This window comes from Castor canadensis, chromosome 18 (assembly GCF_047511655.1).
Source record: "Castor canadensis chromosome 18, mCasCan1.hap1v2, whole genome shotgun sequence".
In the NCBI taxonomy this organism is placed as follows: Eukaryota; Metazoa; Chordata; class Mammalia; order Rodentia; family Castoridae; genus Castor; species Castor canadensis.
The window spans coordinates 40,238,576-40,264,865 of record NC_133403.1 but is presented as its reverse complement, the minus strand read 5'-3'; the positions used below and the strand labels follow the sequence as shown (position 1 = coordinate 40,264,865).

Sequence of the window (26,290 nt, the reverse complement as noted above, 5' to 3'; positions counted from 1 at the left end):
GTTGTGGTAGCTGGACATGGAGACGAGGGTTTGGTGTTGTGATTCACATTTTTCTGGTAAGAAGGGAGGCCCGGCATGTCTCCAGTCACATTGTTTTGTTTTTTTTGAATCATGGTCTTGCTGTGTGGCCCAGGCTGGCCTGGAAATTCATTTATCCTCCTGCTTCAGTCTTCTGAGTGCTGAGATTACAGGTGTGCACCACAACACTCGACTTGTAATGTAGCTTTTTGCTGAGGCTTGAGTTTTTTCTTCTTGGAAACCTCCCAGACATTGTGCCTAACAAACTTGCCCCTTGTCACGCCTGCACTTGGTTAGGCAGACTGAGAGCTCCTCAGGAATGCCACCATCAGTGGATATACTTAATTTTTCTCAACTTATGATATTTTATCAGCATCCTCCACCAAATGCAGACCAGAGGGATGATATCTTAAGTGTTAAACACTTTTCAAGAGCTGCCTTTTCATGTAGTTTTAATGACAGCAATAGGATGCTTGATCTTATTTCCTTAATTACAAACCATTAGGATCACTAGATTCCTGAAGTCTTAAGAAAAATATATAGATGAGAAACTAAAAGGCTGTGGAAGGTCTAGTCTGACTCTAATTTGGCCCAGTTCAGAATCCACCTACAAGCCGGGTACTAGTGTCTCACCCTGTGATCCCAGCTACTCAGGAGGCAGAGATCAGGAGGGTGGAGGTTCGAAGCCAGCCTGGGCAAATAGTTCTTGAGACCCTATCGCAAAAAAAAAAAAAAAACAAAAAAAAACCCAAAAAAGGGCTGTTGAAGTGGCTCAAGGTGTAGGCCCTGAGTTCAAACCCCAGTACTAAAAAAAAAAAGGCTCAGAGTCTAATGGTCTCACAATAGCCTCCTGCTCCAAGCCCCGTCAGCCTACTGTCTTTGTGAACAGCATGCACCTCAGCAGAAAGAAAGAATGAGGAGGAGAGGAGCAAGAGAGACGGCGTATCTGTAAGAAAAGTCAGTATATTTATGGTTTGCTTTATAAAAGTTACTATAATACAATGGTACATAGTATTGAATTCACAAAAATATGAACAAATATTTACAGCAAGACACACCCACAACGGAAACACTTCTCTTCAAAACAAGTTACATATGGATGACAGAGTCTATATGCACGAACAACCCTAAAATTTATCGGTTCTCTTTGCAGAAGGAGGTAAGGAGCAAAAAAAAAAAAAAAAAAGTAAAAAGCAACACCCCCCCCACCACCCCAGACATTTCAAAAGCAGAGATTTGTTCAATTAAAAAAAAGGGTCTGAAAGAAAAATGGGCCAATACATATCTGGATTATTGCAAACCATTCCTGGGGTGGGACAGGGAAGGAAGTGGGGACCGGCCAAGGTTAACTTGGCCCCATGATGGGCGAGGTAAGGCCTGGCAGGGCCTGGGCGGGCTCCTCCCTGGTTTCCACGCCTCCTCCCCTCTTCTTTCATGGGAGACAGGAGCGGGTAGAATGAGGACAGCCCCTTGAGGCTGCACAAGTAACTTAGATCAGCTGTCTATAAACTATACATTTCCTCATGTGAAAAATAAATATTTTCTTAGTTGCACAATTAGGCAGAAAATCGCAAACGGAAGAGAAGGTTGCCACTGTGCTCAGGTACCCCCTCTGTGTCTTAATGCCACCGATTTCCTTGACCTTGAGACCAGTGGGCAGTCTCCAACACAGAGGGCCTCCGGTGATTAAAAAAAACAAAACAAAACAAAAAACACAACAAATCCACCAATGACCAAAAAAGAGAAAAATAACAATTCTTTGTACAGAATTTACATGATAACAAGCTTGACACAAGCTGAGATACCAGAGGCTCTGCCACCTGGTCCGCAGGGTGGAGCACCCCACGGCTCCCACCTGGAGGCTCTCATCTGGGTGAGGACTCCGGGTCACAACAGTCACGTTCCAAAGTATTTACATGCCTGCTCTGCTTTGGAGGGGACAGGGGACTTGCTTTTTTTGTGTGTGTCTTTTTTTTTTTTTTAGAAGTACAAAGAAATGAGCAAAAAGGCTTCCCACATGTTTCTACAAGAAACAATGTTCCCGAGAAAAAGTCCTTTATGGCAGTCTATATACAGAAGTTGGTTCTAAACATCAAAAATCTATTTTTTCCCTTCGATTTGATTTTATACACACACAAGAAAAAAAAATCCATGGAAATAAACCCTGAAGAGATGGGAATGGGGAAAAAGGTTTAAAGAAAAAAAAAAATGTCAAAAGATTTAGATCTGAGTTTTTAAATCTCTTCCAAGATTTTCCTTTCTCGGGGAGAAATAACCTGCTCACTCCAGAAATAAGTATGCTCTGGCCTCTGGGGTGGGGCCCCTGGCTGGGTGAAGTGGTGTGGGCTGAGGCGAGCGGGTGAAGCTTATCAACAACAACAGAAAATGCCACATGCATACGGTCAGACAACCCGTAATGGCGGAGTTGGGGGACCCGCCTGCCCTGGGAGCCCCCCTCACGCCCAGGTGAGGCAGGGCAGCAGAGAGCACAGACACCCTTCCCAGCGCCCTACCGCACTGGGGGCCCCAGGAGGCTCCCTCATTGCTGGCATCCGAATGAGAAAGTAAACATTGAACCCAAGGATTTGGGGGTGGTGGGTGGGGGGTGGAGGGGAGCGCCCAGAGAGGAAGCCAAGCTTGGCTTCCCCAGGGCCTGCCTGGAGAATGGCACCCTCGGTCACTGGGGAAAGGATTGGGGTCTCCTCGGAGGCCTTTCAGGTACTTAGTGTTCTGAGGTCCAGGCCACTGGCCCAGCCCCTCCTGCAGCACCTAGCCCCCGAGTCCGTGTGGAGGGTCCCGGAACCTGGGCTGACACCCTGCTCACATGCGGTCTCAGCAGCCTACCAGGTGTCCCCCTCTGATTCTGCCTTCACATTTCAACGGTTAAAATGTCTCTTCTTAGGACAAGGAAGAAAATCAAGACGACAAAACACTGTAGTAGCATCCACGGGAAGAAGCTGAGGATGGAGACAGGCAAGAGAAAAGCCAGGAAGATGGAGAGAGGAGACAGAGATGGAGAATTACAGACACACAGAGAGAGACACAAAGACAGAGAAGTTAATGTCCAAGTTGAACAAAAGTCCTGAAAGGAGCATTTTTTAACTGAAAGAGACACAGGTGGAGAGAGACAGAGAAGCCCTTTCCCGCTGCGGGGCTGGAGCTGCGGGCGGGTCCTGGGGTAGTGTTGGCCGCTGGGGCGAGGGACAGCACCTGAAATGGGCGGGAAGTGGGGCCTGGCCCGGGGCGCAGGTTCTCAGGAGCCCTGGGCAGCTGACATCCTTCGCATTTGGCACACAGGGGCCTAGTTGAGGGTCCCCCGGCAGTTCTCCGAGCCGCAGAGGCAAGGGATCTTGACGTCCTCAATGGGGAACTTGTAGTCATATGTGATCTCCTCATTGACATTGATGTGCTGCTTCGAGTAGATGACAATCTTTTTCTGCGACTCCACTGTGATCACCTTGGCGTAGCAGTTGGGCTGCGGGAAAGATGGCAGGGTGGTGAGCCAGTAACTGAGGCCTCGCCTGGCCCCAGCAGCTCAGCTCCACAAACCCTCCCCAGTCGGACTTAAGGCCTAACTTGTGGCTTTCCCGTCCTCCTGCCCACTGGTCACTCACAATAGGCTCAGCTCCCAAATCTGGGTGACAAGGATGCCTTGCTTGTGATATTCAATAAAAATGATGATGATAGCGGTAATTATTTCCCAGGGCTTAGTCCAACTTTATATTTCTAGTCCAAGCATCATTTCTGAGCTCTAGACAAAGGGTTAACAAATGATAGCCCTCAGCTGCCCATTTTTATAAATAAAGTTTTATTAGTGCACAGTCACACCCATTCAGCCATTCATTAGCATATCATCAGTGGCTGCTTTTGTTACAAGGGCCAAGTTTAACAGTTACTACTGAGGTCATACAGAGCACAAAGCCAGGAATATTTACTCTGTGGTCCTTCACAGAAGTGGTTTGCCACCAATGCTCTAGACCCACAAACCCACTCTCTCTCCAACCCTGCCTGGGCAGCCCCAAGACTTGCTGGACTCAGTGAGTCCAGAGGTTATTTATTCGATTGATTTTGTTTGATTGATTGTTTTTTACTTTTTTGGTTCTGAGGATTAAACCCAGGGCCTGCATTTTTATTTCATTTTAATTTTTTGGGAGTACTGGGATTTGAAGTCAAGGTCTCAGCTTCCTAGGCAGACACTACCACTGGAGCCACTCCATCAGCCTCTGCCTTGGCCTTTATAGAAGGAACTTTTCAGTTCCTAAGCTCAGTTGACAAGACTGAGTGATCTGGTCATGCCCAACTGTGTCCACCCTGTCCTCTCCCCACTCCTCCATCTCTACTGTCCCCCTTGCTAGCCCTAACACAGATGTGCTCCCCACTGCCCCAGGGCCTTTGGCCATGCCTATTCCTACTCCACCCAGGCACTTCCCTCTTGTCCCTCAGATCTCACAGGACATTCCCAAGAAGGTGTTCACTTACCTTTCCAGTCCTACCATGACCAAGTTGCAATCAGAGCGAGCACTTATAGTCCTATCAGAACCCTCAAAGAGCCACACACAGTAATTTGGCTCTCCCAACAGACTACATGGAGGGACTGTTTTACAGAGTCCCTGTTTTACAAATGAGGCAGACATAATTCACTAAGTAGTGATGGCAAGCTTTGAACCCAGAATTGGGGGCATCACCCCAGAACCTGCCTGCCTCCTGTTCAAAGCTTCCAGTGCTTCTTTCAGCACAAGAGTCCCTGATAGCAATGCCTTCTCCCCTCCAGACTCACACCACCAATATGGTTGTCTCTAACCACACAGGCAATTTAATTTAAATTCATTAAAATGAAAAATTTTAAACTCAGTTCCTTGGTTGTACTGACCACATTTCAAATATGCAACACCACAAGTAGATGGTCCACATAGCTGGGCAGCACGGAAGAGGCACGACCACAGAAAGTTCTGTTGGGTGACTCTCCCCACAGTGTCAGCTGAGGGCTAAGCTTGACCAATGGAGAAGAGCTGCAGAGAGACACTGCTCCAGAGCTCTAATCAACTGAGACAATCACTTCTTGGCACCTCCAGTCCTTCCTCATTGCACTCATTTTACAGATCAGACAACTGAGGCTCCGAGGAGAAAGGTTTCTTGTGTAGACATAATGTCCTTCCCACCTTCCTGTCACCCTAGGCACCCTGAGCCTGGAGGAGGCTGCACTGACACCTACACCTGGGCTCCCAGGTCCCTGGCACAGAGGTGGAGCAGCCTCAGCCCTAAGTTGGCCACTTACGTTGCAGCTGTGGTTAATGAAGCGAGCGAAGTTGCCACACTTGGTGGCGTCAATGATGGTATCATGGTCCACTCGGAACATGTAGCTGCTACCGATGCCCTCATCCTCGTATCGCTTCTCCCTCATATCTGCGATCACCTGGCAACCAAACAGCGTAAGTCTGGCTGGCCCTGTGTCCAGCCCTTGCCCACCCTATGCCTGGTCCACTGGGTAGCACTTACCTGGCGGATGTTCTGGCCCACGTACTCGATGACCATCTCATCAGCTGCGATGGGCTCCATGGCGAACAGGCCCCAGTCATGAATGTGGCTCTTACAGAATTTGAGCTTTTTCTTCCGGAACTGAGGGAGAAAAGGAAGAGGGATGAGCCCTGGTTTCAAGTCCAGCTGCCACCCTGGTGCTCTGGGGACAGGGGCTCTCACCTTGAGCTGGTTAAACTTGAGTAGGTCACTGTCACAGCTGCCAGTAAAGGAGGACAACAGGCGGCGCTGCTCTGAACGCCGCTCGGAGCCTGCCCGAGTAGAAGCATGGGGCTGTGCCGGGATGCTCATGCCCTGCCAGCACAACACAAGGTTAGAGGAGGACATGCTGCTGGGAGCTTAGCAGACTGATCCCACGCAGGGACCTAGCCCCATGATACCCTCAGGAGTTCCACTCTAAGCTCTAGGCTTCTGGGTCGCCACCTCCCTGGGTTCCTGGTTCTGGGCTTCTCATCCCTTAAGTGGCCCAGCTTCCCTGCATCCTCCTTCACCATCAGCCTCTGAATGTGCTCAAGCCCCTCCTGTCCTGAACACAGCAGCACAGCCTTACCTTTGCTGTCAGTTTCTGGTCTCAGCTAAACATTTTGAAATGCCTTTCAAAATGCTGTCTTGGTCTACCCAAGTCCCTGCAGAGCTCACGAAGGCCCCGACTTTGGCAAGCAGAGCAAATCACGGCTTCTTCCTCAACACTCACATCCTTTTCCTCTGTTGGCCTCCTCACCTCTTCTCTATCTCTATCTCTTAATCACTCCTCCCTGCTGTGGCTTCCAATCACCATCTCCATTGTGATGACACCTAAGTTTAGATCCCCAGACCAGAAGGCCTGTTCCTAAGCTCTACCATACCTATATGTCTAACTGCTTGCCAGATCTCTCTTCTTGGTGTGCCACAAACTCCAAACTCAGGCTGTCCCAAAGGGAAGGTGCCATCTGCCTGCCACCACAGAGCTTGGCATCCAGCCCAGGTTGCAAGCCAGACCCTGTGCCTCCCTTCCCTCACCTCCCATTCCCAACCCAGCCCCAGTCCTGTACATTTGGCTTTCTAATACCCTTTCAAACACATCCACTTTCCCCTCATGGCCTGGAAACTGCAGGAACTGCATCAGTCTCTATGCACCCCTGAATTCTACACAGGGGCCAGTGGAAGCTTCCAAAATCACACGCTGTAAGACACCACCCACCCCTTCTCTCAAAACCCTCCCTCAGCTTGCCACCAAATGCAGAACAGAGCTCTAACCTTGTCACTCCAGTACTCCAGCCCACTGTCCTCTCCCTCTCTGGTCATGGCTGACCTCTCCTTCCCTTTCTCACACCACTGAGCTCTTCCCTGCCTCAGAATCGTTGCTTATACTACATGCCTACTGGGTTTGGCGAGTCCCTGCCCTACCCTAACTTTCTAACAACGTCCTTTTCTATTTCACTGTGGTCTCTCCTTGTCATCCATGTGGCTTATTCCTTCACCTCATTTAGGTCTGGCTCAAATGAGACTTCTCAGACCCCTTCCAACCTGCCAATCCCTCCCACTTTCTCTGTAGTGACGACCCCCACACACCAAAGTATAAGTTCCATAAGGAAAAGGACTTTGCTTTGTTTACTGCTGTCCCCCCAAGAAATGCCTGGTACATAGCAGGCACTCAATAGATACTTGTGAGATTAAAAAAGGAACAAGTGGTCCTCTGGAAATGCAGCTCTGATAATGCCCTCCATCAAAATCCTTCAGGGCACCACACTGACCATGATAAGCAGCTTTGGCGCTGGGTCCTCAACCCTGCCTACTCTTGCTCAGCCCTATGTTCAGCACAGGGCTGGTGTGTGCAGCCCTGATGACAGTACCTGGGTGTCCGCGGGGGGCTCGTCGGTGCTGGTGCGGCTGCTGTTGAGGTATCTGAGCTTGTCCTTCTTGTCGATGGTGTAGAAGCCCTCACTGCGAGCACAGCCTGTCACATGCTCACGGATGCCATCATCCCGTTTCTTTTTTTTAGCTGAAGAGAGGCTGGTGGGTGGGTGTGTGTCAAGGGCCACATGAACATATTCAGAGAGCCCCTCCTGGTCCCCAAAGGGACCTGTCCTACCAGGCCTGGCCTCCCCACCCTCAGACCAATTTCTAGAGTTACGATGCCCCTCCACAAGGCTTCCTGCTGGCCAATGCCACTGATGTTCGGTACCTAGGTATGTGACTCTGGGTGTGTTTATGTTGTCACTTGTAAACAGGGGTACAAGTGATGCCTCTATGAATGATTAAACACACTTAGAATACTTAGAGTTCCTGAGGCAGAGCAAATGCTTAATACGCTGGTTTGGTACAATGCAGATCACGACAGTTCCAACCTAATAGGCCAGTTTTCTGGGTTTTTTCTTTTGGTGGTACTGGGGGTTGAACTCAGGATCTCGCCCTTGCTAGGCAAGGCAAGACATACCCTCAACCCCTGAAGAGCCCAGGGTCTAAAACCAGATTTGCCTGAGTTCAAATCCCAGCTCTGCCTCTTTGGGTGAGTCACTTAGACCCCTCTGAGTCTCAGTTTCTTCATATGTAAAATGAGAATACTAACTGCCCCCACTCACTGGGCTATTGGGAAGATTAAATTAGAACCAGTGAGCTCGCTTGCAGTGTCTCTGCTGCTGTTGGTAAGTTCTACAACCCTGTCATTACTTTAGAGCCTGAGACCTGCTACCTCTGCGGATGAGATGGGCCTGACACTGAGGATGTGCCAATGACCATTCAGTTTAGAGCCTTGCATGATGCCAGCACAAACACTGCTGGTAGGTGAGAGTAACTGCTATTGCCTTCCTGGGTACCATGACTGCTACAAAGGGATGGAGACCAGTGGCTAGGTGAGGACCTCCTGCAATGTGGGGGTATGGGGGGGGGGTTGGACCTGAGTCCAGCAGGATATAGGGATGGTAGACCCAGAGTGTGTCGTTGAGCCAGTCCATGCCGTTATCCTGCTGCAGCAGCCGCTCATAGGTGACACACAGGAAGCGAATGTCCTCCTCATCGATGCCACCATTCCAGATGTCATACAGGATGGTCATTTCTTCAAATTCCGAGCGGGGCCGGAAAAGGGGCTGGGGTGGTGAGAGCTCAGGAGAGGCCGAGGTGGCCACCAAGTCCTCATGGCGCTTCTTAGGTGGCCGGCGCCATGGCCCCCGTGCCTTGGCCAGCTCCATGTATTCCTCGGTGACATCATCGCGCCCACGAGGGCCTGGGGGAATGGCCTCAGAGGGCCACTGGTTGTCCAGTTCCTTAAAGGGCAGCTTGGTAGGCTCAACAGGTGGTGGAGGTGGGGGTGGAGGGGGTTGGGGTGGGAGGGGCGGTGGGGGGGCTGGGATCCCTGTGTTCCGGAAGTCCAGGGTAACAGCCCGGGGATCATGGGTGCTGGGGAAGATGGGGGTCTGTGGCTGGCCTGGCAGAAGCAGGAGGTCCCTCCCAAGGGCAGCCCCTGCTGGTGGCCGGACCAAGGGCCCATCCAAGGACAGCATAGATGGAGGGGATCGCCGGGGCCGGCCCGGCTTTCTCTTGATGGGGGGTGGGCAGGGAGCCAGGGGTGCAGGCAGCAGGGGTGGCAGTTGGGCAGGTGCCCGAGCCTGGGCCCTCAGGACAGGGACAGGCAATGCCAGGGGCAGGGGCAGGGGTAGGGGCAGTGGGAGAGGTAGGCCCGTCTCCAGGAGCACAGGGGAGGCCAGGGGGCCAGAGCGTTCATCACGCCTACCAGCCGGGAGGGGACAGACAGGTAGAAGCAGGGGTCCACTGGGCTCAGGGAAGGTGGGTGTGAAGCTGAAGTCCCGGCCAGGTGTCCGAGGGAGGCCCCCGCTGCTCAAGCCAGGGGACTGGGATGGGTAGGAGAAGGGGCTGCCGGGCACCTGTGGGGAGCTCAGTGATAGGCCACTGCTGCCTCCTGATAGTGGAGGCTCCCCACCTGGGGTAGCCGGCACTGTCTCTGTGCTCTGCGACTTGGCCAGGCTGCCACAGAGGCCTGGAGTACGTGGGGGCTGGTCTTCAGGGGGAGGCTCCGAGGTCTCAGGCTCGGGTGGTGGGCTGGGTGGCCGGGGTGGCCGGGGTGGTGGCAATGGTGGCTGCAGAGGCAAGGAGAGCATCGGAGGGGGTTCGGGCTCCTCTTCCAGGTCTTCCTCTGCAGACAGGTGAGTGAAAACCAGAGCATTGGTATTTGGTTCAAACATTTCTTAGTGTCCTATTACTGCTGCCCTACTCCCTTTTTTGTGATGGGTGTTTTCAAGGTAGAGGCTCTTGAACAATTTGCTTGGGGCTGGCTTTGAACCTCGGTCCTCCTGATCTCTGCCTCCTGAGTAGCTAGGATTATAGGCGTGAGCCACCCTGGCTCCTACTCTATGCTTTATACTTGAGTCCCCCAAGTCTGTGTGCACAGACACTACCCAGTTAAAGCACTCAGAGACTGCTCAGCACCCAGCACAGTCTCATGCACACAGGAAGTGCTTCCTAAATGCTGGTAGGACAAATCAAAGACATAGGAGACATGGTCAGCCTTTTACTGTTTCTCCAGGACCATATTCTTGGGGCTGGGGTAGCTCAGTGATACCCCAGTGCTTACGTAGTATGCATGAGACCCTGGGTTTGAACTCCAGCAATGCAAAAAAACAAAAATAAAACAAAACAAATAAGCAACAACGAAATCCCATGTTTCTGGGGCCCAAAAACACTTGGCCTATGGAACAAAATTCAGTGAGTCTCTTTTCTACAGTACTTGTCAGAGCCTTCAAGGATTTCTCCTAGCATTTATTTCATTGTCATAGAATGCATGATCTAATTTAATATCTGCTGTCACCTTTCACCTTGCCCTAAAATACAAGCTCCATGAAAACAGATGTGTTGCCAGGTGCCAGTGGCTCATGTCTGTAATCCTAGCTATTCAGAAGGCAGAGATCAGGAGGATTGTGGTTTGAAGCCAGCCCAGGCAAATAATTTGCAAGACCCTATCTCGAAAATACTCAACACAAAACAGGGTTGGTGGGGTGGCTCGAGTGGTAGAGGCCCTGAGTTCAAACTCCAGAACTGCAAAAAAAAGAAAATGAAAACAGACATGTTTGTTTGTTTGGTCCATATAAGTTCCTAAAATAGTACTAGGACCAGTAGAACCTGAATATTGAGTCACTATTCAATGAACTATGGTTTGTGGGCAAATAAATAAAACAAAATGCAAGTTTTCTGTCCTGAAGGATTAGGAAAGGTATATACTAACCACAGTGGCTACATACAGTTAAAATTAAACAGCACTATAAATTTGTTTCCAAAGTGGTTCTGGCTGTGTATCAGCAGCACAGTAGCAACACTGTGTCCAGCAGCTAGTACTGGACAGCACAGAAAGAGAACATGTTTGTCACTGCAGAAAGTTCTATCAGCTGGCATGATCAGAGTTTTTCACATGCATTGTGCAGCTCCATGAAGAAGACAGAGGGGGTTAGAGCCTGAAGCCTTTCTCACCCAGCCTAGTACCCCAAGGCTACCCCACTCACCTGTCACTAAAATACCATGGACACTGCTCCCCCTTTTTGACAGTGTCTCATGGAACCAATGCTCCAAAGACTAAACCACAAGGGAAATCCTGGCATTGAGAAATGAGACCAGCGATAATCCCTGCTGGGCTCATCTTCCATGTGCCAGGCTCAAGGGACATATATCACCTTGCCCCATCCCCACTGTGACTCACAGGAGGTATGCCATCAGATGGAAGAGGTCATGAGAAACAGGCTTGGGCAGGAGCCTGGCTGGTTCCTGCAGTGAGGACAACTTGCCTGACTCCCCACAGCCCTCCCAGGAGGCTGCAAGGATTACCTGGAACATGTTCAGGGGATGATGGGGGCTGAGCTTCTGTCTCCCTGGCAGGGGGTTCTGGAGACAGCATCATGGCCCCTTCCTGGCTCGGGCTTGGCTCTTCAGGGGGCTCCTTGCACCCCTCTAGCTCTTCAACACCCACAGGCAAAGGGGGTTCTTCCAGGATGGAGGTTTGCTCCTCAGGGGCTTCCTCCTCAACTTCAATGTCTACCTCCTCCTCTGTGCCCAAGGACTCAACTGCAGGTGCCCCTGGGGCCAGAGGCACTTCTGCATCATCTTGCTCAAGGTCCTTGGCGCCTGCAGGAGGCATGCTCTCATCTGTCACTGCTGCCACTGCCTCTTCTTCCTCCTCCTCCTCTTCCTCCTCTTCTTCTGCTGCCATCTCATCTTCATCCTCTGAGGATGAGGACTCAGATTCCGACTCAGAGCTTGACTCAAACTCAGAAGACTCAGAACTCTCACTGGATGACTCGGCCACAGCCTTGGAGGTGGCGATGCTCACTGTCTCTTCTGAGTGTGGGGACAAAGACAGGGATCTCATGATTTGTGGTATTCCAGCCTCATGCCAGACGTTTTCCCAAAGGCCTCACACTGGGGGCACCCGGCTGAACAGAGCCCTCAAATTAGGTGTGCATAGGGGGAGTAACTAGTCATCATTATTAAAACTGATTTGAAACTAACATAAAACTAATTGTGGGTTTTTTTTTATTTTATTTTATTTTTTTTAGCGGGACTTGGCTTTGAACTTGAGGCTTCAAGCTTGCAAAGCAGGCATTCTACCACTTGAGCCACACCTCTAGTCCATTTTACTCAGGTTATTTTGGAGATGGGTGCTCACCAACTATTTGCCCAGGCTGTCCTCAAACCTGATCTTAGGTTCCCAAGTAATCTTAGGATTACAGGCATGAGCCACTGGCACCCGTCTCTAATTGCTCATTTTAAAGTAAACACTACTCCATCCATTTCCAGAACATTTTCATTAGTTCAGTAGGAAGCTACAATCCTTAGTAACTCCTCTGGCTCACCATTCAGCCCTAATTACCCACTAGTCTGCTTTCTGTGTCCATGGACTCCCAACTCTAGCCATGCTATATAAATGGAATTATAAAATATGTTGTGCATGTTCTAATGAGAAAATGTTTTAAAAACACAAAAATTTGCCCCCAGAGTATTGGTGACTATTGCCTGCTTCTACCTCTGCAGAGTGGGCTCTGGGCTGGGTCAGGCTGCCCCAGCCCCCTGCTCACCTCCATCTGACTCTCCGTCATCTTTCTCACTCGCCCCTGATAAGACTGCGTCTTGGCCATCGTTCTCAGACTCATCCTGCTCATCACTGTCTTCATCGTCATCCTAGGAGATAGGGACAGACGGGGACAGGTGAGCTGAAGGCCCACGGCCCTCCACCTGGCCCAGCACCCCGTGCTTCCCCACTGATTTGAACCTTATCTGATGTGGACGAGGTCGAGGAGGAGGAGACCTGACTCCTGGGGCCTTCCTCCTCTTCCTCCTCCTCCTCTTCCTCTGCTTCTTCCTCTTCAGTGCTTTCACGCTCCTCCTCTTTGTCTGAGGCTGAGGATGAAGGTGAGGTGGTGGAGGATCCCGAGGATGAGGATGACGAGGACGAAGACACAGATAAGGACTCCTTCTCATCTTCCTCTCCCCCACTGTCCAGTTCTAGGGGCCGAGCAGGCCTCCGTCGCACGCCCACGCCCTTGGAGTCCCGCTTGGCAAGCTCGCAGGGGGCGTCTGCCATGTCCCGGTCCCGCTCCCGCTCAGACTCTGTGGGAAGAGAGGGGAGTCCAAGAGGGGCTTGGGATATGGAGAAGGGGAACCTCAGCAGTCAGTGAGAGGTTAGAGGGCACAAACCTTCGTCTTCCTCATCCACAGATGTTGAAGGCCGCAGACGTTTTTGGTCACCAGAAGAAGCCGTGTCTGGTGGCTCCTTCCTCTTGACCTTGAAGGAGGGCAGGCGGATGGCCCCACGCAGGCCGATGCCCAAGCCCAGCCCTTCATAGCCCAAACCCTCGCCCTTGCCCCATGACTCCAGCAGGCAGGAGGCAATGCGGTCCTTGGGCTTTGGCCTGTCTTCATCCTTGTGCTCGCCTGACTTTACAGGGGTCAGTGATGCCTGGGACAGGAGAAGAGGGGACAGTTAGCACAGTGACTGCTTCTGACCCCTGCAGGCAGCACTCCCTGAGCAGCAGTAAAGTACCTGGCCACACACCTGGCCACACTGCACACCCTTCTTTAATGGGCTCCAGAGCCCTGCTTTGCCCACTGACCACTATGTCGTGGCCTCAACATGGGTACTCTACCACAGCCACCGTCCTCAGAGCAATGGCCTCTGCACTTTGGAGATGGGAATCTAGAAGCAACCTGGTGTAAGTACACACCTGTATCACACAAACATGAGTTCACAAATGAGATTTACACTGTCCTATTTTTCTGCTCTATGATGCGAACAGTCTCCACGGACTTTATCTCACTGTGCACTAAGAGGTCACACTGAAATTCTGAATCACTCTGCTTTTGAGGCGTATTCTAGGAGCTGGCCAAAATGAAGCCAGGTGCAGGTGGCCCCTGCAATCCTACCTACTCAGGAGGCAGAGAGCAGGAGGATCACAATTTGAAGCCAGCCCAGGCAAATAGTTCACGAGACCTTATCTTGAAAATACCCAACACAAAAAAGTGCTGGTGAAGTGGCTCAAATGGTAGAGAACCTGCCTAGCAAGTGTGAGTTCAAATTCTAGTACTACACACACACACACACACACACACACACAAAACAAAAGAATTGACCAAAATGAGCCATGTTGAGAGCATGGGACTCTATTAAAACTATTAATGGGATAACTTAGTTGTTACTGTTACTCATCTGGTAGGGCCAACACAATTAGGCTGAACCATAAAGACTCATGAATCAGTGGTGTCAGATGATTCATTCTGATTATACTGTCCCATAATACAGATGAGGAACAGGCCTTGACAGGTGTCACTTACCTAAACCATAGAGAGCAAGCTCTTAGTCACAATAATGTTTCCTAAAGCATGCTGGGGGTAGGGGCAGACAGCAAAACTGATAATCCTGGTCACCTCTAGGTAGGAAGGAGCAGAGGGGGCTGGGACTAAGGGTATGACTGGTATGGTGGCACTTGCCTGTCATCCCAGCTACCTGGAAGGTTGAGGCAGAAGCATAACTTGAACCCAGGAGTTTCAGGCCAGTTTGAGCAACAAGACAAGACTCCACCTCTTAAAGAAAACAACTAAAGAAAATGTTCTCTCTTACACAGGAAGTGCTTACAGCCTATTTATAAGATTAGGAAAAAACAAATACTATGCAAAAAAGGAAAAAGAGAGGTCCTGCCAAGACAGGATACTATGCCAAAGAAGGCAGGAGAGAAGGGCAGGCAGCTAAGTCAGAGAGGCACCTCAGCTGTGGTCATGTGTAGCCACTGAGCACTCAAAACTCAGTGAGGCAGAGTGAGGAACCAACTTTGTGCTCTTTGCTGGTTTTTGCAGTACTATTTTGTGAAGGGTTTTTCGAGATAGGGTCGAAACCCCAACCCCCGGGCTGGCTTTATTACTAGTGCCATGTTTTAGGAGATTAGGAAAAGGAGAGCCTGGCTGGTCCTGCCCCACCCCCACTGGCCACCCTGGGTGCTTCACACCATGGCCCCACCTACCTTGGCCATCCGCTCCTTCTTGTCCCACCACTCATCGAAGGCACGGAAGGCCACCACCTCCACCATCTTGCGGTTCAGGTCACGCTTCATGATGGCCTTGAGCTCCTTGAGCACTACCAGCAGGACGCCATCTACTGTGGCCTTGTGTGGGTCCTCCTGACGTGGCACATAGCCTGGTGGCGGCACTGAGGGGTCAAACTTGGGCAAAGGTGGCCAGGGTTGCCCACGGCTTGGGCCACTGTTGCTCAAGGAGAAGGGGCCCCGGTAGGGCGGTAGGTTGACAAACTGCAGCCCAGCTGAAGCGGCCGCAGCTGCGGCAGCCATGAAGGGTGGGTATGGGCAAGCGCCCTGGCCTGTCATTAGCCGGCTTAGCATCTGTGTTTGCATCTGGAAGGACATGGGCATGCCACCCCACTGGCCGCCCAGCACGTGGCTCATGTCCACCTGCATCACGGGAAATAGTCCTGGCGGGAAGGGTGGCAATGGTGGCAGGATGGGTGGAGGTGGGACGCCAGGTGGTGCTGGCAGGGGTGGTGGGGGCACTGTCACAGCAGGGTGGGATGGTGGGGGTGGGGGCGGTGGTGGGGGCAAAGGTGGGGGCATGGGGAAGCCAGGCTGGGGTGGGGGTGGAGGCGGGGGCGGGGGCAGCGGTGGGAAGCCGGGTGGTGGGGGTAGGGGCAGAGTTGGCGCCAACACATTAGGGGCTGCCCCTGACCCTGGGGTCACCACCATGGGCTTGGGGCAGTCGGCGCTGGTGATGGGAGCTGAGGGCATCTCATCATCCGAGATCTCCATGTCCTCGCCTGAGGACTGGTGGCCCTGGAAGAAAAGCAGGGAGGGTGAGGCTGCATGGCCAAGGGCCCCTGAGTCTCTTCTGAACATCAGAAAATCAGGATCATGGATTCCCAGCTGCTTGACTTGTGCAAGTCGATCAATCTCTCCAAGGCTCAGTTTCTCCATTTGCATAAAGGGCATCAAAAAAACAGCCATTCATTCATTCAATAAACATGTCCTCAGCACTTGTGTGCCAGGCTCAGGTCTGTTCAGGGACATGGAAGTGACTAAAATAGACACAAATCTTGCTCTTGTGGAGCTTCGACTTCTAGATAGAGGAGGCTAAGAATAACCAGAATGAAATACACATCGTGGAAAAAGAAAAGGGGGAAAGGAAAGGGAGGACAGAGTGCGGTGGATTGTTTCAATTTAAGAGACTGTGCTTCAATGTGTATCGAAGGAGGTAATACTAAGAAGGTGGCATTTGTATCGATACTTTCTATGTGCTAGGCAGTCTTACACAAGTTAGAACAACCCTGTAAAATAGGTATGTTATTTCCATGTTTACCAATGAGGAAATTGAGACACAGAGAGTTTAAGTAACTTCCTCGAGCTACACAGCCAATCAGAGACAGCCAGGATTTGAATCAGGAAGTGGCTCGCAGCCTATGTTCAATCAGCCTGTTGTCCTCACTCTGTGGCCAGAAGAGCCTGGTGCAGAAAGTGACATTTGAGCAGGGGGGTTAGCAGCATTAAGGGCTCTTAAGTAAGAGCTATAATGGTGTTTTTTGTTTTTGCAAGGCTGGGGGGTTGAACCCAGGGCCTTGTGCATACTAGGCAAGCCCTCTACCCTGAGCCACATCCCCAGCACTACAGGTATGCTTCTATTTTCCTTTTATCACTCTTTTCACCTGCATCATGGGAAACAGTCCTGGCGGGAAGGGTAGCAGTCTCCTGCAGCACTTAGTTGGGCCAGCAAGGGCCTGAGATCTGCAGACAGATATGGTTTCATTTCTTATCTGCAGGAGAACCTCACAAGGTGGGGCTCCACTATGATCCTTTGTGACAGGGAAGAAAGATCAGAGCCACAGTTGTCCATCAGAAATAGGGCTGGAGCCAGGCACCAGTGGCTCATGCCTGTAATCCTAGCTGTTCAGGAGGCAGAGATCAGGAGGATCATGGCTCAAAGCCAGCCCAGGCAAACAGTTCGAGACCCTATCCTGGAAAAACCTATCGCAAAAAAAGGGCTGCTGGAGTGGCCCAAGGTGTAGACCCTGAGTTCTAGTCCCAGTACCACCAAAAAAAAAAAAAAGAAGAAGAAGAAGAAGAAGAAGAACTGGGGCTGGAACACATACTTAGGACACCTGCCCATGAGGGGCCGTTGTTGGAATGCAGGGATGTGGTAAGGGGTGGATGGGGAGGGACAGGATAACCTGGACTCCACAATGACTGCCTTTTACTTTGGGATCCAGAGCATTGGGAGCTGGACGCAGAGACCTGGAACTGGAGGGAGACACTGAGTTCCCATGGTTTAGGTGGAACTGGGAGCTGGAGGAGGGGGTAAGAAGGATGGATCCTACTCCTGGCTCTGTGTGGCTCAGGCTCTGTGGGGGACAAACAGGTAGAGAAGGAAATGGAAGTTTTGAAGGAGTACTTGGAAGTCAAAGGAGGCAGTACCTATGCAGGTCAGAGATGAGACCTACAGGTGAGGGAAACCCCAAAGTAAACGGGATGGGGGAAGAAGAGGAATATCAAACCTGTAGAAGAAGCAGGAAGCTCCAGATTTTACTAGGTCCCACAGACACACACACACACACACACACACACACACCCTCTCAAGGTACTCTTGCACACGACAGAAGGCAGGCAAGTTGGGGCGGACACTCGGAGAGAAGTCCCCAGTACATCAGCCCTGGACAGCGCCCAGGCCAGAGCAGCACACAGAGGGTTAACCCCGGCCACAGCAGCCAACCAATCACAGGCGCCACAGGCAAGCTCCAGCCCTGCTCCCGCCCCCTCCCTGAGCGCAGCGGGGTGGGAACCAAAGGCAGCAATGGAGCACTCAGGCCGACTGAGCCTGCACATCCCAGGCATCACTAGGCTTAAGCTGAGACAGTGAAGCAGGCACGCTCACTGATCCATTCAACAGGTGATGAAACTGAGCCGGGGACAGGAAAAACGCCTTCCCCGACACCACATTATCTTGAGTGACAACGCTAAAGCTCCTAGACTGAAGTCTGCACTTTTAGCCACCAGCCTCTGAGAAGGGAACCTTCTTTCCCCCTCTCACCGTTTTCCCCTGCGCTGCTCCCTCGCCTAGGCCTCAGCCTAGGCTGCAACTGTGGGTACAAAGCTCTCACATGTATCACCAGCCCTTGAGGAGCCCAAGTGCTGTTCTCACGACCACCAGCAGGGGCCTCCCGAGGCTGACCTGGCGCTCAGCGGTACTCAGTAGGTTCCTTGGGTTTCTGCCCTGGGGCGCCCCAAGTTCCAGCTCTCTTGTCTCAGTTTCCCTTTCTCTACAGCAGCCCTCAGGCTCCTCTGGGCTTCTCATTCCTGGACTAGCTTGTCAGCATGGTGAACATCCCCCAACCTCCAGCAGCCCAGAGGGAGAAGGGCCAATAGTTCCTACTCCCTGCACACCTGTCACCTACCCCAGCTTGGACCCTTGATGCCAGAAACCACTTCCCCAGAACTGCCTGGAGGCCCCCTGGAGCCTCAGCCACCTGTGGTCCCCTCCTGGGCAGGCCAAGTTCTTCTCTGTTCCTCCCTGAGGCAGCCAAATGGGCCTAATCAAAGGGCCAGGGAGGAGGGACCGCCCACAGAGGCACAGAGCTCTGTCTGAGCCCCTGGCTGCTCATGCCTACTGGGCCCATGAGCTTAAGGCAGGACTCCAGGAGGGCCAGGGAACAGGCCTGGTCAAGGCAGAGGAGGGGGTGAAACCCAGGAAGGTGACCTAACCTTCTCCCAAGGGAATGTGGGAGGCAGCACCCTCACTCTGGCACCTCACCTCTGCCACCCGCCCCCCAACTTCCTGAGCCTGAAGGTTTGGGCAATGAGGAAGAGGTGAGGACCGGGTGGGAGGCAGTCAATTTTGCCTGCTTGTAATTACACCCTCTCCCCCACTACACAAAAGCTAGCCCTTAACTCCTTCCCCCTGGAACCAGTGAGAGAGGAAAAGAAAACTTCAATGCCCTGCCTGTCTGTCATGCTTTCCCTTCTTTTCAGAGTGCACCATGCTTTAAGAGACAGTACTCCACAACTCTGGCTGACCTAGCCCATCCCAGCACCCTGGCCAATCCTCTCTGCCAATCCACCTGAGTGTCAGGTCCAGCCCTGAATATTCCTAAGCCATCTAACCAACAAGGGAGCCTGGAATCATCACTACAGCCCATAGTCTGCAAATGCCAGCAAAGATGCTCAAAGTTAGAATTTATCTCTAGGAAAAGTCTTGACTCCTCTTACAAGGAGAGCAACAGAACTCCACTATGTTTTCCTATTCTCCATGGCTACTAGGGAGCTCAGAGGCAAACCAGCTGCTCAGTCACAACCCCTGGTGCCTTTTGGATCCTCCTTTTAGTCTCCAAATTCAATCTGTTCTATTGGCTTCCCTAACCCTGTTGCTAGGGAACTAGCCTTAGCTAGTTATCCTAAATGTTTCAAGGGAAAAGGAGGAGGATACAGACAGACAAAATTAATCCCAGACTGATGGACAGACATCATGGTACCTCATCCATCTTCTCTGAGGTTGGGGTCCTGTCTCCAGCCAGGTCCAAGGCCACATCAGTTGCCTGGCCTAGAAGACTGACAGGATCCGGGGGACCTGGCTCAGGTGGGGGCCGAGGCCCCAGGCACAGGTCCAGCTCATCGTCCTCGTCAGAGTCAGGCAGTGGCGTTGGACTGATGTCCTCCAGGCCTGTGCTGGAGGGGCGTGAGGAGGGTGGCGAGGGACCACGGAAGCCAGGCTGGGAATTGGTGCCAAAGGGGGCAAGTGGGGAGAGCTGGGAGGAAGAGGAGGAGATGGGGCTCCCTTCCATTTGCAGCTCGGTGTCCGAGTCCTGCTCCCGTAGGAAGGGTAGCTTGGTGCGCTGCTCCTTAAGCAGCATTTCAATACGTGAATCCAGGCTGTCGTGGGGCTTCTCTGGCCCTGCAGGCGAGGACTCCAATGTAGGTGTACCTGGGCTGTCACAGGGTTCAGGACTCCAGCCAAAGGTGGGCCGGCCACCCAGCTCCATGCTGTTGGTGTCAGGGGGTGGCGGGCCAGGGGGCGTTCCGGGCTTCTCCTTGGCCAAGGGCTCAGTGGGTGGCAGGGGTGGGGGTGCAGGCGCCCTCCGGAACTCCCCGCTGTCACGAGCCCCAAAGGTGGCTGTGGCAGTTGGCTCCTCTGGGGGTGGAGGAAAGGGGGGTACTGGGGTCTGGTATGGAGAGAAAGCGGACTTGAATCCGGGAGCAGGGGCTGCTTGGGCAGGTGGTGGAGTGTGGGCAAATGTGGCCGAATCCTGTGGTTGAGACTTGAAGGGAGGGCCACTGCTGCTCCCACTGCTGCCAGCTGTTCCAAATGGGAGGTCTGAGGAGCTGCGGAAGGTGGCTGTGGCCGCTGGCACTGCTGCAGCTGCAGAGTTGTGGACATAGTGGTGCTCATGGCGGCGGTTGTAGGCGTCCGTGAACTTGCTCTCATGCCGCCGAGTCTTGAAGGTTGCCGTGGGGTCCTGGCTAAAGAGGTAGGAGGGCGTGGGCTGTCGGCTAGAGTAGCTGGAGTCCTGTGAGAAGGGGGTGCCCAGGCGTGGTGTGAGTGGGGTGCCCTGTCCGTAGGAGTTCGGTGTGTCCAGGCGGCAGCTGGAGTAAGCCGTGTCCTGGGAGAACGGTGTCCCACCACTATTGGGGGTGACAGAGGAGGAGCCAGAGCCACAGCCTGCAGACAGGCTGCCATCCTTGAGGCGCTTCAGGGCATCTGACAGCTAGAGAGAGAGAGAGAGAGAGAGAGAGAGAGATGTGAGATGGGAGGCAGGGAAACAGACTTGTGCATGGGGATAGAGCTGTTTTCCCTTCTCTGCCAGCTGGGGAGCTCAGAGCCCATTACTTTGCAGAACAAGGAAGTGGAGTGTCAAAATGGTCTTAATTTTTCTGCTCTTGGTAGTAGCCAACAATCCTCAGAAAACTGTGAGGATTTTCCTAATCCTAAAAACAGAGAAGAAAGAAGACCCTGACATCTTGGTAAAGGCTAGAATTTCCTACCTGCCTCAAGCTATCAGACAACCAAGACCTCTCAAGCAGAGGTATGACCAAGGACTATGGTTCTGAGATTGAACCAGAGCCAAGGGCTTTGTTCTGCCTTGTCTCAGTCTTAGGATTTAAATAGTGTGACATGGGGAAAGTGCCTAATGAACAATCTGGCTGATCAGCAGGTAAATACCAACTCCACTCCTGAGGGTGCCTGGCTGGTGCAGGAGGAGGAGCTGGGATGAAGCTCCCTGTGTGGGGGCTGTCTGTCAAATGAGAGTTCAGGGAGGCGGTGGTCTGAGAAGGAGTCAGTCTTTGCTCTGAACTCCGCTTTCTGGTGGCAGAGGTAAAGGAGTGCCCGGGATACTAGACACTAGGATCCCAGATAGAGCAATGTTTCCACACTCAAGTGAAAGAGCAGTCCTGGATCTGTGGGATTCCCAGCCTGTGCTGGAGGAGGGCTGGAGGGAGGGGCTGAAAGTCACTGGGGACAAGACCAATCCCAGGGGAGGCTCACTGGTAGAGCTTGGGAAAACAGAGCTTTTAGATCAGCTCTGAACCTGAGGTGGGTGTGGCCAAGCTCAGTTCCCTCCTAGACCTTGGTCTCCAAAGCCAGAGATGGTGAAGTAGGGGCAGGGGTGGGAATCTGACCAGGGAGTTGATAATACTTTCCAGAGGTGGGGAGCACAGGAAGGAGCTGATAATAGGGGAGGAGGGCTGACAATGGTAAACTCACCTGTAGGGTCTCATTCACTATTGGAGAAACAGCATCCAGCTCACCCACTGGGAGGGTCTGGGGGGTGTATCGACCAGTGACCAACAGTTCGTAGAAGCGCATTCGAGTTTCCCCTGTGATGGGTAGGAGAGGGGCACTCAGTGAGGCTCCAACATGGGGCAGTCCCCAGGGGCTCCAACCTACTTGGCATCCTTGGACTCCTGTGCCTAAGACCCAGGTCTAGGGAACCTGTGTGACCCCTGACCAAGTTCCTACCCACTCTTGCACTTCATTCAGGATTTCCATCTGTTCGTGGAAACTGCAAAACTACCTAATCTTTTTCATCCTGAGAGTCACAATTTAATGCCTGTGGGGCTGAGACTCTCCCAAGTCTAGAACTGCCAACCCTAGCAACAAAGTCCCTTCCCATTTCCTGGACCCAAACTAAGAGTCAGCTCACTCCCTCACCCCCCCACCTCACCCTCCAGCCCACCACCATTCTTACACCATCTGTGGTCAGGTGATTAGCAGAGTTTGCAAAACACACATACTGTTATAGCTTATTATTATTATTATTATTAATCATCATTATTTTGGTACTACCGGGGTTTGAACTCAGGGTCTCACATTGCTAGGCAGACACTCTGCCACTTGAGCCACTCCACCAGCCCTCTCATAGCATATTACTGTGAACTCCACATAGCCTTCTACTAGCTGAGGACTCAGGAGGCCCCCAAATGTGTCTGGGGACTGCCCGGGCCTGGTGGGTCCAACTGAGCCCTGTGCAGAAGCCTCCACCCTCAGTAGGGAGAGGTCTTTACAGACCTGGGCCCCAGATTACTGATATTTATAGAGCCTCAGAGGCAGCTGCTTACATATGCAAAAGAGACACATTCCTTGAGCTACACTTTACACTTTGCTGGTCTCTTGCTAGAAATACAAACTTAAGTGGCAGTCTCCCAGGGCTTTTTTTTTCCCCCCCAGAAATGACATTGTGATGAGCCCTGCCTGTTCCTTAAGATGTAGGAAGGTGATGAGGGAAGGGAGTGCGAGCTGGAGTCTGGGGGGGGGGGGGGGCAATCAGACTACAGCCACTACAGGGGTCGATTGATTTAAAAGTGTGCATTCCCTCTCTCTCCCCAGAGACTGAGGGAAAGGAGGGGTGGGGCTGTGGATTGGACAGAAACCTTAGGCTTGTGCCCTGTGGAGACACACATAAGGTCCAGGCTCTGCCATTGTAGGTGGGATAAAAAGGACCAGAGCAACCCTTTACAACATCCAGAATGGTCTTAGAGACTCACTCAACATGTATGAATTATTAAAAGCAAAAGAAAACAGAAGTTTAGATTTCTCTCTTGGGTTTGGTGTACATAGATGCCCCCAAACCTTGTGCTCACAAAAACCCCCCGGGGCTGCATCCAAGTCCTCCCAGGCAGGGTTCCCAGGTGGCCCGGTGAGCTCTGGACCCAACAGTGGCTGCCCATAGGGCTGCCTGGTCCCAGAGCAACAGGCACCTTCTTTCAGATTGGTGGGAACCTCTCAGAGAAGCCATATATACACTTGGGGAGGGGGGAATGACAGTCCCTCCTGCTATCATCCTGGGGAGTCTCAGCAGACCCGGAAGGTGGGAGGAGTGGCTCCCCAGCCTGGCTGTATACAGAGAGGGAGGAGGGACTCAGTGCGGTGGAGGTGCTGCGGTCTCTTTAAGAGAGAGGAGGGAAGACAGTGTCAACCCTTGAGCACCCAGAGCAGCCCGCCCCTTGGCACTATCGGGAACATTATCAATGAAACAACCGCCAGGCCCAGGCTGCCTCAGGGGAAGGGGCAGCAGGGGTGGGGGCACACCCCAGATCCTTAAAGAAGTCTCTTTTCAGTAGAAGAAATTTCTCTTTATTTAAAGGCACCCTCTGTCCCCAACAGACAAGCTCTACCTCCTCCCTTAACAGGCAGCAACACCGGGGATGTCTAAACCCATGCCACCAGGGCTCTGAGAGGAGCCCCACAGGGGTGCCATTGGTGGGGAAGCTTCTGGGTGGTCCCCAAGGGTGCAGTGGCCAAGGACAGGCACATTTGGTAAATTATGGCCTGTCTCCTAGCAACAGACAACACATTTAGCTCCATGTGACGCTACCCTCAGGAGGGGGGCAAAAAATAAGTAAGGTGTGTGGGGGAAACCCAGGGAAAAGTGAGGGGTCTCCCAACCCTGTGGGGGAGCCTGGGAGGGAGAGGAGCCATGCTGACAGCCCGCCTGGGCTCCCCCCTGGGCTCCCTGAGCGGGCCTCCACTAACCTTTGGTGTCCAGCTCCACGTGGATGATGTTACCCATAACGGAAGTGCTGTGCAAGTGCTGGACGGCTTCCTTGGCTCCCCTGACCGTGGCGAAGACCACCTTGGCAATGCCCAGGTGCTTCTTGGTCTTGGGGTTGTACAAAATCTCCACCTCCTCCACCTCCCCATACTTCTTGCACATGTCCCTCAGGAAGTTTTCGCGGATGTTATCATTCAGCTTGGCAAATGTCACCTGCTTTGGAGGCACTGGGCCCACATAGAACTCATCGATCTGGCAGGGGCCAAGGGAGAAGGGAGTTTGGAAAACATTGAAACCAAAGGGAAAACAACATTCCTCACTCGCCCAGCCATTAAAAACAATAAAGAGTAAAAAAAAAAAGAAAATTAATTTTTTTTTTTTTTTGGGAAAATGAACGCAGGCGGGCCCGGGAAGCAGAGGATTAAATTGTTTGGAACGTGGAAGTCTTCTAGGTTCGGAAGGAAAGGGGAAAAAGAAACAGTTTCTCTTTCCCTACCTCCTCATTCTGCCTTCTGTCCTTGCTGTAGGGTCAGGGGAGATCCCTTGAATTAGGAAATCGTCCCTTTAGAGCCAGCAGGCTGCGAAGGGGGGCGGGTCCCGGACCAGGCCCCTGGGTGGGCAGGAGCCTGGTGGGGACCTAGAGCCCCCAGCTGGGCGGGCGGGACACTGTATCAAGTGCCCTGATTACAGTTTCTCCGAGTGTTATTTTGTTTACAGTGGCCGGGAGGGGACACTTCTCTCCCCCTCCCCGCCAAAACTTCCCGGCCCTGGACGGCGGGAACTCAGAATCCGGCTGGGCTTGGTCTGGACTGGCGTTATTTTCGAACTCGGTGGGGGGGGGGGGCGGAGAGGGGCCGCGGAGCGGGAGGGGGAGGGGTCCTACCTTGAATTTGGGCACCGACAGCTCCAGCTCCTTGTTTTTGGTCCAGATCCCGACGACCCGCGGATCTTCGACAATTTCCACCGGGCGGTTGCTGGACATCTGGGGGGAAGGAACGGGGGGGGGGGGAGGTGCGGAATGGGAGAGCTGGTTTCCCTCCCCAGGGGTAGCGGCAGCCCCCTTTCTCCAGGCACTAGTCAAACTCCAGGCTGGGGCCCCGCTGACAGTTGGCCGGGTGGTGGGGAGGGGGTCCCCTCCACTCGCCCCTCTCCCGAGCCCCGCGGGGGACGGGTGGGGGTGGCGGGGAGGCGCGCCGGCTACTCACCGCCAGACTGAAATGCTGCCCATCGTAGCGGTACAGTTTATGATGCCCCTTTTTCAGAGCTGGGTCAATCATCAACTTGTAACTTCTCCAATGGTGGTTCCTCCTCTCGCCCGAAGGGCCGGGCTGTGGCGGGGGCTGCTGGTGGTGGTGGTGGGGGGGGTGACTGTTCTCCATGCCGTTAACCCAACCTGAAAACCAGCAAGTTGTTGTCGTCTCCGCCGCGGCGGCGGCCGCTTTCTACACACACGCGAAAGAATCAAATCGGCCAGCCCCCACCCCCTCCCACCTTACCAGCGCGCCCCGAAAGGAGCTGTCTCGCAGGCTCCCCCCAAAATAAGAATGGAGAGAGAGAATAACCCTTCCGGGAGAATTACGCGCCCGCCCGCTCAGCCACCGTCTCCGGGAGGCAGCGAGGGGCTCCCGGGAGCCCCCGGTGCGGGCTGGCGGGGCCCGGGGCGCCCGGAGGACGCGGTCTCCGGCCCATGGTGCCGCCCGGCGTGGCGCTCGCCCGCTCGCTCGGCCCGGCTCGGGCGCGGGGCTCGCGGCAGGCCTGGCGCCGCCCGCCGGCCCGCTCGCCCGCCCGCCCGCCCGCCTGTCCGTCCGTCCGTCCGTCCGTCCGCCCGGGGCCGGGGTCGGGGCCGTGGCCTCTCCCACCCCAGCCGCGCTTACATCCCCGCCGGGCGCCGGCCTCCCTGCGCCGCCAGCCAGTACATGGTGTCCCCCGCGGGAGCCGAGGCCGGGGCGGCCGGACCGGGGGCCGGGAGGGGGGGGCGCTGCCGCCGCCGCGGCTGCCGGGCCCGGAGCTGCTGCTGTTGCCGCCGCCGCCGCCGCCGCTGCCGCTGCTGCTGCTGCTGCTGCTGCTGCTGCTGCTGCCCGGGAGGCGGCTGGCGGCGGAGGCTCGGCTCCCAGTAGCCGCACATCCCACAATACACCGCTAAGGAGCCCGACCCGAGCGCTCACCCTCCTCCTCTTCCTCCTCCTCCTCCTCTTCCTCCTCCCCTCTCCTTCCTCGCCGCTTCCCCAG

At 53.4% G+C, this 26,290-nt stretch overlaps 1 protein-coding gene across 2 annotated transcripts; it reads right to left on the bottom strand.

Moving 5' to 3' along the window:
- Positions 1-991: 991 nt before the first annotated feature.
- On the bottom strand, positions 992-26,051 carry Setd1b (SET domain containing 1B, histone lysine methyltransferase). Of its 2 annotated transcripts, none has more exons than XM_074061242.1 (17): positions 25,936-26,051; positions 25,267-25,454; positions 24,945-25,043; positions 24,043-24,313; positions 21,775-21,887; positions 19,547-20,776; positions 15,045-15,863; positions 13,228-13,489; positions 12,803-13,140; positions 12,609-12,711; positions 11,362-11,871; positions 8,447-9,682; positions 7,386-7,552; positions 5,716-5,847; positions 5,515-5,634; positions 5,294-5,431; positions 992-3,493 (listed from the first exon to the last, which is right to left on the bottom strand). In XM_074061242.1, exons 2-17 carry the CDS (start codon positions 25,438-25,440, stop codon positions 3,320-3,322), a joined length of 5,886 nt encoding a protein of 1,961 aa, XP_073917343.1. In that variant the 5' UTR covers positions 25,441-25,454; positions 25,936-26,051; the 3' UTR covers positions 992-3,319. The 2 variants fall into 2 exon arrangements, with proteins under 2 accessions (XP_073917343.1, XP_020019275.2); XM_020163686.2 differs by lacking the exon at positions 25,936-26,051 and adding an exon at positions 25,558-25,686.
- Positions 26,052-26,290: the final 239 nt, after the last annotated feature.

Coding starts and splice junctions, on each gene's coding strand:
- Setd1b (XM_074061242.1), bottom strand. CDS start 25,440: ATGGAGAACAGTCACCCCCCCCACCACCACCACCAGCAGCCCCCGCCA. Junction 21,888..24,042: donor CGTGGAGCTGGACACCAAAG/GTTAGTGGAGGC, acceptor TACCCATCACAG/GGGAAACTCGAATGCGCTTC. Junction 11,872..12,608: donor TGACGGAGAGTCAGATGGAG/GTGAGCAGGGGG, acceptor CCCCACACTCAG/AAGAGACAGTGAGCATCGCC.